General features: G+C 32.9%; 1 protein-coding gene across 1 annotated transcript; it reads right to left on the bottom strand.

Moving 5' to 3' along the window:
• Positions 1 to 8,950: 8,950 nt before the first annotated feature.
• On the bottom strand, positions 8,951 to 14,535 carry LOC117180931 (innexin inx2). Its single transcript, XM_033373569.1, has 2 exons — positions 13,088 to 14,535; positions 8,951 to 13,009 (listed from the first exon to the last, which is right to left on the bottom strand). Exon 1 carries the CDS (start codon positions 14,180 to 14,182, stop codon positions 13,094 to 13,096), a length of 1,089 nt encoding a protein of 362 aa, XP_033229460.1. The 5' UTR covers positions 14,183 to 14,535; the 3' UTR covers positions 8,951 to 13,009; positions 13,088 to 13,093.
• Positions 14,536 to 15,052: the final 517 nt, after the last annotated feature.

The following is a 15,052-nucleotide window of genomic DNA, read 5'->3' on the forward strand; positions in this document are numbered from 1 at the left end:
ACTGAAGATAATATAGTTGCACATTTTTGTACTTTTAAGCAACAATTTTTATTATTTTTTAAATTTCTCAACTGCAACTGGTTCACAACAGTTTTCCTCATAATAATGAATTTTTTCAAACTTTTCCCATCGCCCTTTGTATAAGAAATAATGCTCTAAACTTGACTGTTTTTAAATGTACCCGAAAATCCTTACTTTTTTTACATTTTTCAGTCTGCTAAGCACAAATATTTTTTTACATAAACGTCTTCAAACTCATCAGCGTAGAACACTATCAGCTTTTAAATGACTGTTTTTTTGTTGCGCTAGCATTTTTTTTGACTGAGTTGCTAAGCTTCAAAGACAGATGCCTATAGTTTTCTCGCCGATAGTAGACTTAAACTGTCAGCTGACATAGGAAAATTCTTGCAAAAATCTGAAAATTATATGGCATAGATCCTAAAATATTATCTTTAATTTAATCCTTCAAAACGTAAAAAATCTTCCTTGGTTTCTGAGATACGATTAAAAATGTTCAATCGTATCTGAATGGAATTTTAGTCAACAATCAGCCACCGTCATTTTTGTTGGATTCGTAATAAATGTATAGAAATTCATACGCAAAATAAAGCTAACCTATCCTTTAAGCGATATTATGGTTCACACATCTTATGCAGGCCTCTTCTTGGTATAAATTTAAACGACTTTATGTCTATTACTGCACCAGTACTGCCCGCCAACACTTGTGCAGTACTGAAAGCCAGTACCGAAATTGGTACGTGACGTGGAACGAAGAAACCATCCTTAGGAGCTTTGAGCTCCAGAAAAATCGATTTTGATCGTTGAGCAATGAGGCTTTTTTATTCACTTCAGGAAATCTTAATTATCGAGAATCAATAAAAGCAGCAAAATCATTTTTTGACCTAATGCTGGCTTCTTCGTGCCACGTCACATATGTCATCGAACATATGTAACATTGTAACTTGCACCAGTTGATGGACTGTATAATCGGACAATTGTACATATTGTGCATACTAAAACATGTTTCGAATATATATATAGGGATTGCCATTCTGGACATTAGTAATGTAATAATTGGACGTATGTCGGGCCCCTCGTTATGGTTATTGCGCTGACATGAAATCAATTGAAGGACGTGTCACGTTCAAACCCGTCACTAGTTGTAATTTTCATAACGATCGTGTCGGAAATTAAACCTACCGAACGCTATAAAAAGAATAATGCACTTGACTGCTCTTTTTATACCAAGGGGAAAAGGTCATTTTATAACCTTTTGACCTTTTAATAGTAACGTCTCTCAGAAAGTAATCACATATCTAGGGTGGCCATTTTATAATCGAAAAAACACCATTTTTCCCGATTAGCAAACATTTTCAGGGTCATAAGAATCAGAGCCTATGATGTTGCGTTTTCCGACAGGTTTGGGCGCGCCTGGGACGTACGAGTACGCTCTCCCACTTCGCTCTCGTTTTCATACGTTTAATGCGTACACCTTAACTACATTTTTTGAAATATCATAAATATTATAACCTAAATGGAAACTGTGATTTAAACTTCTGAGGAATTACAACCATGAATTGGAACTGACATTTTTTTCGATTTCTTTTTATAGAAGGTTCTAAAAGCACCTACGGCTTTGACGATTACATTCTCATTACGAACCACCCGCTTTGCGCTCGATAATTTGATTCCAATTGAAAAGTTTCATCAAGGTGATTTGTAAATGTTGTCCAGATCTACTAAAAACAACACTTTCAACTTACGCATTTCTTAAAAACAAAAATAACATATTTTTGAAAATGATCCAACTTTTTGAATGTAGAAAATTAATCATTTTAGTTCAAAATTTATCTTTTTGGGCTGAAAATGCAACTATTTGGTTGGAAATTGAACTCTTTTGTTAAACATTCATGCTTCTGTATTGAAAATTCATCCTTTGATAGAAAAGTCATCTTTTTTTTTGTTGCAAATTAATTATTTTTAATCTAAATTCTGCTATTTCCAGCTAACAAAGACAAATTTACACAAAACATTTCAAGTTAAATTCTCAGATTAAACAAATTCATTTTTAAATTTAAAAACGCTAATCTTGTACAAAATGGTTACAGTTTTCACCAAAATAGTTCAACTGAAGATGATAAATTTTCAACTAAAAAGTGAAGTTTAATTTTTAGTTACAAAAGTTAGTTGCCAGCAAAAAAAAAAAAGAATTTTTAATAATATAGTTATATTTTCTACAAATTAAATTAATGTTTCACCCCATAGTTTCATTTTCAACAAGAAAAATTAATTTTTAACAAATTAGTTTAATTTTCAATCGAGTACTTAAACTTGCAACCATCTAGTTCATTTCTCAATCAAGGAGATTAATTTTTAACAACAAAAAAATGATTTAAACATTTTTTTAATTGATTTTTAAAAAAATACTCACAAAAATTAGTAGAATTTCCAACCAAACTAAATTGCAAATTAAAGCACTCAAAATGAAACTCTGTTCAATTTTAAACATTCAAAATTGATTCTTAAACATTTTTAATTTTGAAATTTTTAATTTTGAAATTTTTGATTCAAACGCTTAATAATTTACACGTATAAAGTGGAAACTTTCAGCACTTTCCAAGTGAACCATTTTAAGAAGCCCTCCCTTTCAACTCACATTAATGAAAATTTTGAAAATATAACATGTTCCCCTTCCAGTTCTGTACAGAATCAAAACCAAAATCTAAACATATTTTTTAAAAAATGGCCGTCTTCCAAAACTGAAATTATCTCCCTTCTAACTAAATTAAAATGTGAAAAATAAAAAATTATCCTCTTTCAATAAAGGAAAAAAGATTTAAAATAAAAAGTTCCCTCCTTCAACTCAATAAAAAATTACCCAGTTATAATTGAAAAAATAGCCTCTTCCAATACAGAAAAAATTGAAAATCAAAATTTCCTCTCTTTCAACTCAATTAAAATGTTTAAAAAATTACCCTCTGCAAATCTTTTCAAGCAATTTTAGGATAGAAATATTAAAAATTGAAAGAATACATTTTTCTTATAAACTAAACTCTTTAAATAAGTCTTCTCTGAAAATAAATTTTTCAAAATAAATTTTTTTGGGAATCCTTAGAAAATGTTTTTTATTCTTTTGAAGTCTTTCATCATTCTTAAAAAGCATCTAAACTTTTTGTTCGAACTGTGAGAAAATCTATATATTTTTTTAAATTAGGTCGTGGGCAGTGGCGCCAATCATATTTGAATCTGGTCGGGCGGATCTACTTCAGACAGCCCCCCCCCCCCCCCCCCCCCGTTTGAGAAAAAAGAATGTGATGAGCAAAAAAAAGAACAAGAGCGATTATGAAAATGATAATAATGATGATAAATTTCTACGTGAAAACAAATTTATTTCCTCAGGCAATTATGTAGCAAATACATTCTTAAAATACGTGAATAACACGCCAAAATTTTAAACATCGAATTAAAGGACTTTCTTCTAGCTTAATATAAAACTATTTCGCATAAATATTAAACACTCAAATTTTTATTACTTGAATGATTTATTTTTACCAGTTATTCAAAAATTACTTTAGGTTCTACTCAGCGGCACTAATCCCGAAGAGTATAAACTTAGAAGTTTATACTCTTCTTTAGTTTATACTAAAAAGATACATAAGTGACATTTTTATGAAAAATGAGTTTTTGATATCGTTGGATTCGTATGAGAAAGCTGCATCTAACCGACAAATATAGACAAATAGAGACAAACGAAAAGAATCGCTTGCCCTTGCGTATCTTTTAGCGTTGTAAATTAGCTCGGACTCTGATCGGAAATCCACGGGAAATAAGTCCCGGCTAAATTCGGCTATAGACTAGCGGCGATCGTTCGGGTAAGTTCGGAGCAGCGACTAAATACAGTGTTCCTTACGTATGTTTTGATGTTGTATTTTGAGGCTGCGCTCGAGCTCTTCAACAAAGACATCGTCCGCAAGTGACTTTGTGTTCTTTTTGCCTTGTATTTTTGACTTTCCGCGACTAGTAAAACATCGCAAGTCCATTTTCTAATATAAATTCTTTTAAAGATCAATTTTTTATTGCAAAATATGAAAAAGCACATTATTTCTACCCAAATAACGTATCTTAACGATCTAAAATTTTATTCGATATTAAAGTTCTTTGGGCAAGAAGTTTTTTTCGATTTTCTCAGTTCCAGTCAGATTGGACTTATGAATCTTTTTAGTTTGTACTGCAGTACTGAGGGGTAAAGATTTTCTACAGTGGTGGGAGGATGGATCGAGAATATCTAAAATATTACTCAATTAAATCAGTCTTTTTACAAATTTTTGAAAAACTGTCAATGTTTTTAAAACATTTCCTATATGAAACAGCGCTTATTCATTATTTATTTTTTATTATTATAATATTGTAAAATATGGAGCTCGAAATAAGAGAAATGTTTAAATGACTCGAAAGTGTTCTAAAAATCTAAAAATAATTAAAATTAATATTATAGGTTGAAAACTTATGTATGGATTTGAGCACATGAATGGTCTAATGATAGGTTAGACAAATTTGTATTGGATTTATAAAAAACTCTTAAGGCAAAATTTATTAATCCATCTTTTTCTACGATATATTTGTTGAAATCGACAAAATTAATCAGGAATTTTTTGTACCCGTTTTATTTATGCTGGCATACAGCAAAGAGTGATATTAGAAGCATTCTTTTTTCTACTTTTAAAAATTCAAAGATACTTACGAAATGGTGCTCTCATATGTAATGTTCGCGAACATTTTGATAAATATAAATTAAATCGTGCGAATTATGGATTTGTGCAGGTTCTGTTTTATTTCACCCCTTTATTTCACCCCTCAAAACAGTTCGGGCGGCCGTCCGACCTGCCCCCCCCCCCCACCCCCCGGAGTAGGCTCCCCTGGTCGTGGGCTATTTGCACCGAAATTTCTGCACGGATAGCCGGTTTTTGTCAGTATACATTAAGTATACAGTAACATTTAAAGTTTAGTCTTTTGTTCAGTTCTGAATATTTGTTTCACAATCACTGATATTAGATGAATAATTAAATATTTCTTAATATCAAGCAATTGATATTTCTCTTAATAAAAAAAATTTCAAATGTTCAAATTTTAAACTAAAACAATATTTTTCATTTAATAAAAGCATTGGATTATGAATATATTATTTTAAAGTTATTTTAAAATTGAAAATAGGTTATAAAGTTTAAAACGAGCGTTTACGTTTGTTTAATTACCAAGCCTTTCCAATTAAAGCAGTTCAATTTTTTACATTAAAATCGGGAAATTCGCAAATTTCAATCGCTACTAATTTGTAATTTTTTAATTTTTTAAAACTGCATTTCAAAATTCTTTTAATGAAATATGTAAGCTTAAAACTTGAAATCTAAAATGAAAAATGTGCAAGTGAAAGATTCTCGAATTAGGCATTGTAAACTGAATGATAGCATAATTGCAAATGATAAAATTTCAACTGATTATTCCAGGTCAAAAAATAAATTCACTGTCGCTTCCTGGTATCATAAAATTTCCCGGTTCCCGGTCCAGCGTAGAAAAAAGGCATCAATAAAAAAATGACCTCTTGCAATTCAGAGAGAAATTTGAGAGTATTTATTTTTATCAGTATCTTAAGCGACAATTTTAAATACGAGATAACTCAATATATTTTTATAAATTTCTTAGAATTCGTTATCTTAATTAGGTTAAAATAGGTAATTAAAAATAAACAGTTGGTTAATGTGAAAACTATTACTACAGTCTCTGAAAATGAATTTTCATTCTACTACCTGGTTACCTCATTACAAATTGAAAACAGACCATGTGCAAACTTCTACTATCAAGACGAAGAGAAACTCAAGATTTTTTTTTCACTATTCTTTTTCAGGGATGAAATCGTAATGCTGGGAACCTGATTTTCCTCTTAAGGCAAATAATACGTCTATCTATTAGTACCTACCTTAAGATGGCAATGCAGTTCTGCAGCTGGCTAGAAATTCGGTAAAAAAATGTCCGATCATTATAAATCCACTTTATATCATCTTTGTACTGTATGAGTTTGGAAAATATAATATTTGATACTTGAAGCAGATTTAAATTAAAATAGAAAATCAATATTTTTAAAAAATTGTTTTCTTTCATGGTATCTATTGTCAATCAAACCGATGCATTTTTTATGAAAAAAATACTATTCCACGACGAAACATGATAACCTCTAAAAATGGACGTGCGTCTAACAGACAGCGCCATGGTACTGATATTTGGCTTTCAATTGAAATCTCATATGCGGTCTGTAAGACCGCACGTCCACGATGTCAGAATTATATATTTTTGTTTCAGTTTGTTTCAAGGTATGCAAAACGCATGATATTAAATATAACCATTTGAGGAAAAGTGACAAATTAGTATGGGCTTGTGGACGTGCGGTCTACGATACTTTTGGTATGTGGATCCCTTCTCCCACTGGTGTAAAATATTATTAATAATAAAAGTTTATAAAATTCTTTTATTTCTTACTTATTTCAATGACCCTTCACATATTTGTGTAAGTTAGATACCAAACATTTTTTTACTTATTTAATTAGATATAATTCCACAAATCCACACTTAAAGTTTAACATAACCTATTATTGCGAAAATTTGTAAATATTCTTTGAAATCTAATGATTTTTGTTGTTAAACCCTAAAATTGTCAAGAGTTTTAAGTCTTCTTTGAGACCTTTTATTTAATTAAAAATGTAAACTTCTGTAGGAAAACACGAACATAACCAAAAAGTGTGAAGATTCTAAATCTTGTTCATGATATAATGATATTTGTATTTAAATACCAATTTTTTTATAACATGCTAACATAACCTAGAATGTTGCAATTTTTAATTTTCTGTGAAATCTAATAAATAAAAAATTGGTGCATTTTGCTTGACATCTAATAAATAAATTAAAATACTAATTTCCAACGAAAAACACTAACATAATCCAAAAAATTATTAAAAGATTCTAAACCATGTTTAAGATACAATGACTTGTTTTTAAATACCAATTCTTGGCGAAAAACGCTAACGTAACCAAACCAAAATTGTTAAAAAATTATTATCGCTTAAAATCAAATTATCTTTGTTTAAAATAACTGATTTCCTGTTTAAAATATTAATATTACCTGAAAATGTATAAAAAATGCAAATCTTGTTTAAACTATTATGATTTTTTTATTAAAGCCTAAAATTGTTAAAAGTTGTGAGCCTTTAAAAATATTTATTTTTTAAATAAAAAAACCGATTTACTCTGAAAAATGTTAATATACTCTGTAACTGTTAAAAAAACTGAGAAAAGTACCGTTTTTTGGTTTAAAACGATAACATAACCTAAAATAGTTCAAAGTTGGGAATCTTTTTTAAAATATAATTTTTTTATTAAGGGCATGTGATACTTGGAGTTTCCCCGGCTTTTTTTCACAAAAATGAACATTAAAAAAAATTAATTCGGAGATGCTATAAAATATTATAACGGACGTCCCCAGACTTTTTTCTTGAGGGATAATAACAAAAAAATGTATTATGCTAAATAAAATTTTTATGCATATGCATTATCTGGAGGTTACGTCGTTTTTCATCTCTGCCTTTCCGATAATCTGGAAATTATTTATGAAATAAACTTTTTTGATTGGCTGCAAACAAGGTTAGTTCCGGGAGATTAGTTACTATGTTTATTTGTCAGTCCAAAGTTTTCGGCCAAAAATATTGTGTAATTTGGAAATAACGCTTGGGTGAATTGTAACATACATAACCTCGAAATATACACGCACGTTGTTAACAATATCAAAAATTTTTTGATAAAAAAAAACACAAAAAAAGTGTGCGGGGACGTCCGTTAGCATGATCGATATCATTTCCTAGATTTTGAAGGCAAAATATTTCTTATCCTAGGAAAAAAGCCGGGGGAATCTAAAACTGGTAAAATGGACAATTTTCTAAGTATCACATGCCCTTAAAAATATCAAGTTCTGACGAAAGACACTTAACATAACCTAAAATTATTAAACATTGTGAATCTTTTTTTTAATCTGTTTTTTTAAATTAAAAATACCAATTTCCGACGAACAACATTAACATTATTCAAAAATGTTGAAAGATTCTAAATCTTGTTCATATTATAATCATTTTTTTAAGATACCAGTTTTTTTTTGTTTTTAAATTTTGTAAACTCTGAAATCTTATGTTTAAAATTAAAAATACTAATTTTCAACGAAAAAAAAGATAATCCAAAATTTTAAACATATTCTAAATCTTGTTCAAGTTGTAATCATTTTTATTTTAAACAACCATTGTTTGGTGTAAAACGCTAACGTAACTCTGCAGTCATTCAAAAATCATGAACCTTTAAAATCTAATGAATTTTGTTTAAAATATCGATTTTCTGTGTAAAACGTTAACATAACCTGAAACTAAAACGAAATGGTAAATCTTGGTAAAATCATGATTTTTGTTTTAAAATGCCAATCTTTGGTTTAAAGCACTAACATAACTTGAAATTGTTGAAAATTGGCGAATTTTCCTTAAGATCTAATATTTAAATTAAAAATACTAATTTCCGAAAAAAAACCCTAATATAATACTTTTTTTACAAGATTCTGAATATGGTTGAAATTATAATTTTTACTTTAAAAAAATCAATTTTTGATGTAAAACACTAACATAACTTAAAAGTGGAGAATTTTTCTTCAAATTTATTAAAATTAAAAATACTCATTTTTAGCGAAGACCGCCTTTATAAATCATGTTTCATATTTAGACACTAATTTTTTTTAGATAAAAAAAAATCTTCGTTCATGTATTTGTAATACTACAAATCTGAAAATTTCTTAAATAATCTGAACTTGTCGGCGTCTTAAAGTAAAAATAAAACAAAAAGACGAGGTAAAGAAATAAAAAATGCAGATAAATCTCTTGGAACTGTTTTTTATTATAATGATGGTAAAATTCGTTTGTGCAAATTTCCTTTTTATTTTTTTCTCGAATTCACACTCTTTCGTTCATTCCCTTAAATTCTTTGCACAAACATACTCTGTTCCTAAACAATTACTCGACGGAATGTGCATAAAAATAATAAATCATATATCGTAAATTGTAACTAGATTTTCGTCGAAAATGACAAAGCAAGAAGGTCAAGCAGTATTTCTCGTCTCTAAAAAAATTAACATCATCTTCGGTGTTAATTGAAAATACAACATATTTTCGCGTGGCACATCTTTGCGCAAAGCGATAACCCTTACATAAAGTTACGTAACTGGCGACAAAATCGTTACAACATTTCTCTCTCGAATGTTGTAAGCTATCGATCGATTTTTTTCTTACCATTCGAAAAACATTTCTATTCTTCGGCCTTTAACTATAAACGCTTAATTTGAATTTTAATTTATTGCAATACAATAAATTTTAATAAGATATAAACCTTCCACAAGGTTTTAGATTCAGCCTTTTAATTTTCACTAGTACTTTTATTTTTTTTAACTTGGAAGAATTGCTTTCATTTCTAAATATCCCAGCAGGTAAAATCACAAAATTATCTCAGTTTCATCCTTTCGCTTAAAGCTGCGTAACTCCAGGCTAATTTTTGCTCAATAAACATTACACATTTATTTAAAAAAGCTACATCAATTTACCTGATTTGCGCGCGAGCTCGCTACAATTTGAGCGAAAGGAATGGAATTTTCTGTTCTGATTGTATTTTATATGAGCATGTATAATTCTGGTATGAGTCTTTTTTTTGAACTCACTTTATTTTACAGTCTCGCCGTTTTTGGACCCGACAGTAATTAATTATTACAAAAGTTACAAAAATAGTCGTATTGCCATCCTCTATCACTTTCTGCTGAACACATTGTCTACTTTAATCGACGCAATCTGCAAAGATTCTTATCTTTCAGTTCAAATACGATTTACCAGAAATCAAAAAGGAAGACAACGAATAAGAATCATATCTTGAATTAGATTTCTTAAAGTATCGAAATTTATAAATTAATTTGTCCAATTAATTTCAGCCAGTCATAGTTTTCGGATTCTGTGAAATTAACAGTTTCCGCAAAATAAGATCAAAATGCATTCCAATGTAATGTTCTTCAATTCAATTGTGATTCACTGCAGATTGCGACGATTATCGCCAATCGACTCGTAACAGGCACTTTTTCCGCTCGCTTAAAAAGATACAATTACAGCTAAGGACTTATTTATATACGACTCCTGCATTTGTTCCTGTTTTCACGAAACGAAATTTAAAAAAGCAGAAAAATAACGCCGATAGATCACGACTCATTAAAAAAAAATTAAGTCCATTTTTAAAAAAGTACTTTCCAAAAAGTTTTGGCGAAGCATCTGAACAAAAACGAGTCTTGATTTTTTTTCGTGGAACCCTTTTTTTATTCTCGAGGTCGACGAGTGTGGACGAAATTTATTACGAGCCTCGGCGGTTCGAGGGTTTCTGGAATGTACAAAAAAAAGTAAGAAAAAAAGTCTGCAACTCTATCGACGTTACCCAGCTTCTTAAAAAGTTAGAAAAAACCGCGAGTAGCGTTCGAATTGGCAGTCTTACTTTGAGCATCGATTCTCAGGGAAAGATATGATCATGTATTCGTTAATTTACTCAATGATTTACTCATTTAATCAATGATTTTTTTTATTAAGTGTTCATATAAAAACGTACTTTATCACTAACGTAGTTTTATTGTCTCCTAGTTCATTTCTCCTATTTTCTACACCAAGAAAAAATCCGTAATTAGCCCCTTCCTGAATTTATAAAACGCCTGCTATTTTTTTAATGAGATTGAGTATTTAAAAAGACGTTTTTGCAGTGTGATGGCTAAAAAAATGACACACGATGGAAAATACCTCACATCGAGATTCGAGAGGTAAAGAGGAAGGGATTAATAACCAGAAACAAATCTTCTTAAGGCAAAAACGATTTTTGATCTCAAATATGATAAAAGTTTCTATAGATTTTGGGACATCTTTTTTGCTTGAAAAAGATTTCTCTCACGGGAAATTAACTTAAAATACCAAGCTCAAGTTTCCTTTTCGTCGCCGCAGTTTTTCAGTGTCTCAAAATCGGGCGACTGAGTTGAAAAATGTGTATAAAAATTGTGCGATAGTACGGCATTTGCACAAAAATTATTATTGGTCCCTTCTTTTGTGCGGAATGGAAGAAAATACCTTGTTTACAAAGATTGATATACAAAATATATCTATATCAAATATCTACACACTTGTCACTCTTTTTCTTTCGCTCTTGCTCTCTCTCTTTATCTATCTATATATAATAATATATATATTTATATTTTTCCTATACCTAAAGTCTAATTGCAATAGCGAAAAAAATTGGTAGGGCGAAGAAGTTACGCTACTGGGAGGACGGCGTCAAATATCGTCCCTTGTTCTGTGAAAAAAGGACAATCCGAGACTGTTCTTTTGGATTTCGTATCTCTTTTTCTTGTAATTCAACGAAAGAATTTCGTTTAAAGTTTCAAACTTCGCGGGGCGCTTTTACAACTATGGTTCTTCCCAAGACCGCACACAATATGCTATTCCCTCGGGCGCGTTCCCACAAAAAAAAAATGCAAAATGGGACCCACGTGATAAAAACAGTAGTACCAATCCAGTCGACTTATTTGCTTCTTCAAATTTATCGACAAATCAAAAGAAAATATGTTTTAAAACAACTAAAAATCAAAATGGTCTCAAAAGTAAACTCGAGTTTTGGCTTTGCTTTCGTTACGGTTGAAAAAGTACGTAACTGAAATTTTTTCCTCGTTCGTTTGATCGATTGGTGATGAACAGTTTGGGCCTATTTTTAGATTCTCAGTTTATTTACAAAATCTTTGAATCATTTACCCAACTTTCAGTTTAGGTAAACGATTTGCTGAACAATAAGAATTAAAATTATCGGACTCGGATAAATAATTAGGAATTATCAGGATATATGCACATATTCCGTCCAGTAATTAAATTATGAATCCCAAAAAACGCCCGAAAGTACTTCAGATCCAAGAGAAGCGATTCCAATAATTTACAAAACCTAAATTAACCTTTAGTTACTAGTATATACAAAAATTAGCCTTTCCCAGTTACGTTTTTTTTTCAAGCGGAACTACAATCCAAGCATTGATTTCGTCCGTTCGAATTCGAAAATTTGTCTTTTGCTCGTGGGGAGGGGGAACGCGAACGAAAAGAAAAAAAGTAAGAGTCAAGAAAGACGCCGTCCCCCGTTTTTATCACACAAGAGTCTACGAAGCCTTGGTCCACGACCCTGCGACCCAAAAGTCTGGGCGTCCATCGAATGAGAAAAAAATTTAAATCGAGAAGTATTTCGCCAAAATGGACCATGGATGGATGGATGGATGGATGAGCACGAATAATCGATGAACGGACGAACGCATGAGTATGCACGGGGGGAATACAAAGAGGATGGGCAGATCTGGAACCCGGCTTCAAAAAAAAAAAAAAATCTCTCAGATTGTCGATCGCCACCTGTCGGTAGTTACACTAACCAAAGGAACAAAAGAAACTTCCCGTATTCCCGAAGGAATTGTGCACATTGCATGGAATAACCAAAAAATTCAAATTTCGAATTGAGTTCACATCTAGGTACGTTGGTTTATGGTTACTCGAAAAATTTCAAATCGGGGAACATAATCTAGATATAAACTCTATCTAAAACAAACATTATATAATGACAACTGTTTTCTGAAAAGGCACACGCTGATTTAAATTTGAAAAAAAACCTCAAGGTTTAATTCAAACCTTTTTCTATCACCCTTTAAAGTAAAATAAAGGTCAGTTTTCAAATTTAAATTCATGAATTAAGGATTTTTAAACTGCAAAACCTTTTGTCTGATCCACGAGATTCCTTTTCCAAAAAAGGGAACGTAAATCCGAAAGTTAGGGAGCACCCTATTTAGTCCTTTGTCCTTGAAGGTTGGTTCCAGCTGTTCCCAGCAGCTGTGCAAACTCTAGAAAAGAAATAAATCCTAAAATTGAAATCTAATCAAGAATTTGACTAGATTCAGGAATGGAGAAGATTATGATACCTTTTTTTAGACATCTTGAAGTCCTTCTTTGCCCTGAAGCTTCGTTGCAAGATCCGACACCAGCTGTTTGTAGATCAGTGGATCTATATTTTTGCCCAGTTGATAAAGGATGAACCAGTCACCAATCTGGCACTTTTCCGCGATTGTTGTAATCTGCTCCTGCGGTGAGAGACGAGATCTGGCTCGAAGAAGTACAAGCCGTAGTTTTGGACCAGCCACTACTGCAGCTCTGTAGGCGAGACTCAAGCCAGACAATACGGCTAGGAAGATGAACCAAAACCAGAGAAAGACATAGATTTTTTCATTCACAATGTTAAGGGGCAATACGCACAGTCCATCGAATTTCTGCACTGTTCCGGAAGCACCATATTTGTGGAATGTGCATTTGGTGACTTTGGGAAAGACCCGAGCCATCGGATCAATCCTGTTCTCCGGTTCTAGTTCTGTGAACTTGAGCACATCCGACCCGTAAGTCGTGAACTCGCCATCGAGGAAGAAGTCCACGAAGTAAATTTGGCCTACGACGTTGATGAAATTGAGGACCTCGCAGAGGAAAAACCGGAAGGCGTAGAAATTCTGCGTGTGCAGATTTGTTGCAAAGTAGTCAACTAAAAGTTTCCTGCGTTCAACTTTGCAGTCTTCACTAACCACTGGACAGTTGAGGTCCAGGACAAGCATTTTTATTCTTCCACCCTCCCAAGTCTTCCAAAGGTATCTCGGGACGTAAAATAGGATTGCTTGGAAGAATAGTGTGAAGCAGACCCACTGGTAGTACTTGTGGTACTTAATCTCCTCATCTTGGTCATTTTGAGGTGAGGCAACACCTGGATGTACCACATCCTTTCCCACGATACCCGTTCTTTTGGGGATGGTGAATGTGGAGTAAATCCAGCAGTAGGTGTCCATAACGTGAAGTGGAATTTCATCCACGATGCAATCTATCGGGTCTCCGATATACTGCCGGGATGTAACAAGCAACGAAAATGCTATGAGAATGATCACTGTTGCTTTGTAGTGAAGTCGAAATACATTATTGTCGATGCACACTGCATCCAACTTCAGGAGCCCTTTCACGGAACCGAAAACGTCAAACATGATTGTTTTGTCACTTTAAACTGTCCAAACTTTAAAAAAATCCTTCTATAGCCACTCGCGCACCTGTTGTCCCAGTCTAAAAATCCTGTTCACTGAACTCGCGTTTCGCGATGCATCAGGGGTTGTTCTAGCTCCCGGAAACCGGCGGGAGATTCAAAAACTCTTTTCTCAGGTAATTTACGGTTTTTCGAAGACACTGATCAATAAAGACGAGCGTCACTCGTGTTAATGGCCGAGTTGTTTAGGACGCCAACACGCACGACACGACACGCGCACCACGGCGTTCGGCAAGCTCTTTCCTTTTAGCCTGCTTTTGGTACTCTCGTAGTACCGAACGAGGCAAGCGTCGGGGACCGTGGAACAGTCGGCACGGGACTTCTCCCCTCCAGGGTTCACTGTTTTCCCCTCGATTCGTTTTCATATCGCCGCGCCGCGTTCCCCCCAGAGAAAGAGAGAGTCCCCCTCCAGGAGACATAGAAGATACCCCTCAGTGTGTTGAGTTCGTAAGTAGTCGCTTAGTCTCGGGAATCCTCGGAAAGGTGATTGTCTGCGGTGGCGACGCATGCGCACTGGGAATGTTGGTACCGCTGGGTGTGTTACCATAGCAACGGATTACTGCCGCGCACGTGTGGTCCTTTCGCACGATTTCCAATGAGGATGTACTGTTGTACCGAGTCTCCCACGACCCCCGGGAGGCCAGCAGAGCGATAAACGAGTGAAGTTGAGGACTCGGCCCGGAGCGCGGTTATTTTGTACCTGTCGAAATTGGCGCAGGTCATAAAAAACTGGCTGGAATTAGTGAACTAGGTGTCGGTTTTTAGGAGAAAATTTTTGGTTCAGATATGTAGTTGATTCAAATCATTCAGTTCT

The sequence above is a fragment of the Belonocnema kinseyi genome, chromosome 9 (genome assembly GCF_010883055.1).
Source record: "Belonocnema kinseyi isolate 2016_QV_RU_SX_M_011 chromosome 9, B_treatae_v1, whole genome shotgun sequence".
In the NCBI taxonomy this organism is placed as follows: domain Eukaryota; kingdom Metazoa; phylum Arthropoda; class Insecta; order Hymenoptera; family Cynipidae; genus Belonocnema; species Belonocnema kinseyi.

What these genes read in the sequence shown, in the direction of transcription:
- LOC117180931 (XM_033373569.1), bottom strand. Translation starts at nt 14,182, where the DNA reads ATGTTTGACGTTTTCGGTTCCGTGAAAGGGCTCCTGAAGTTGGATGCA.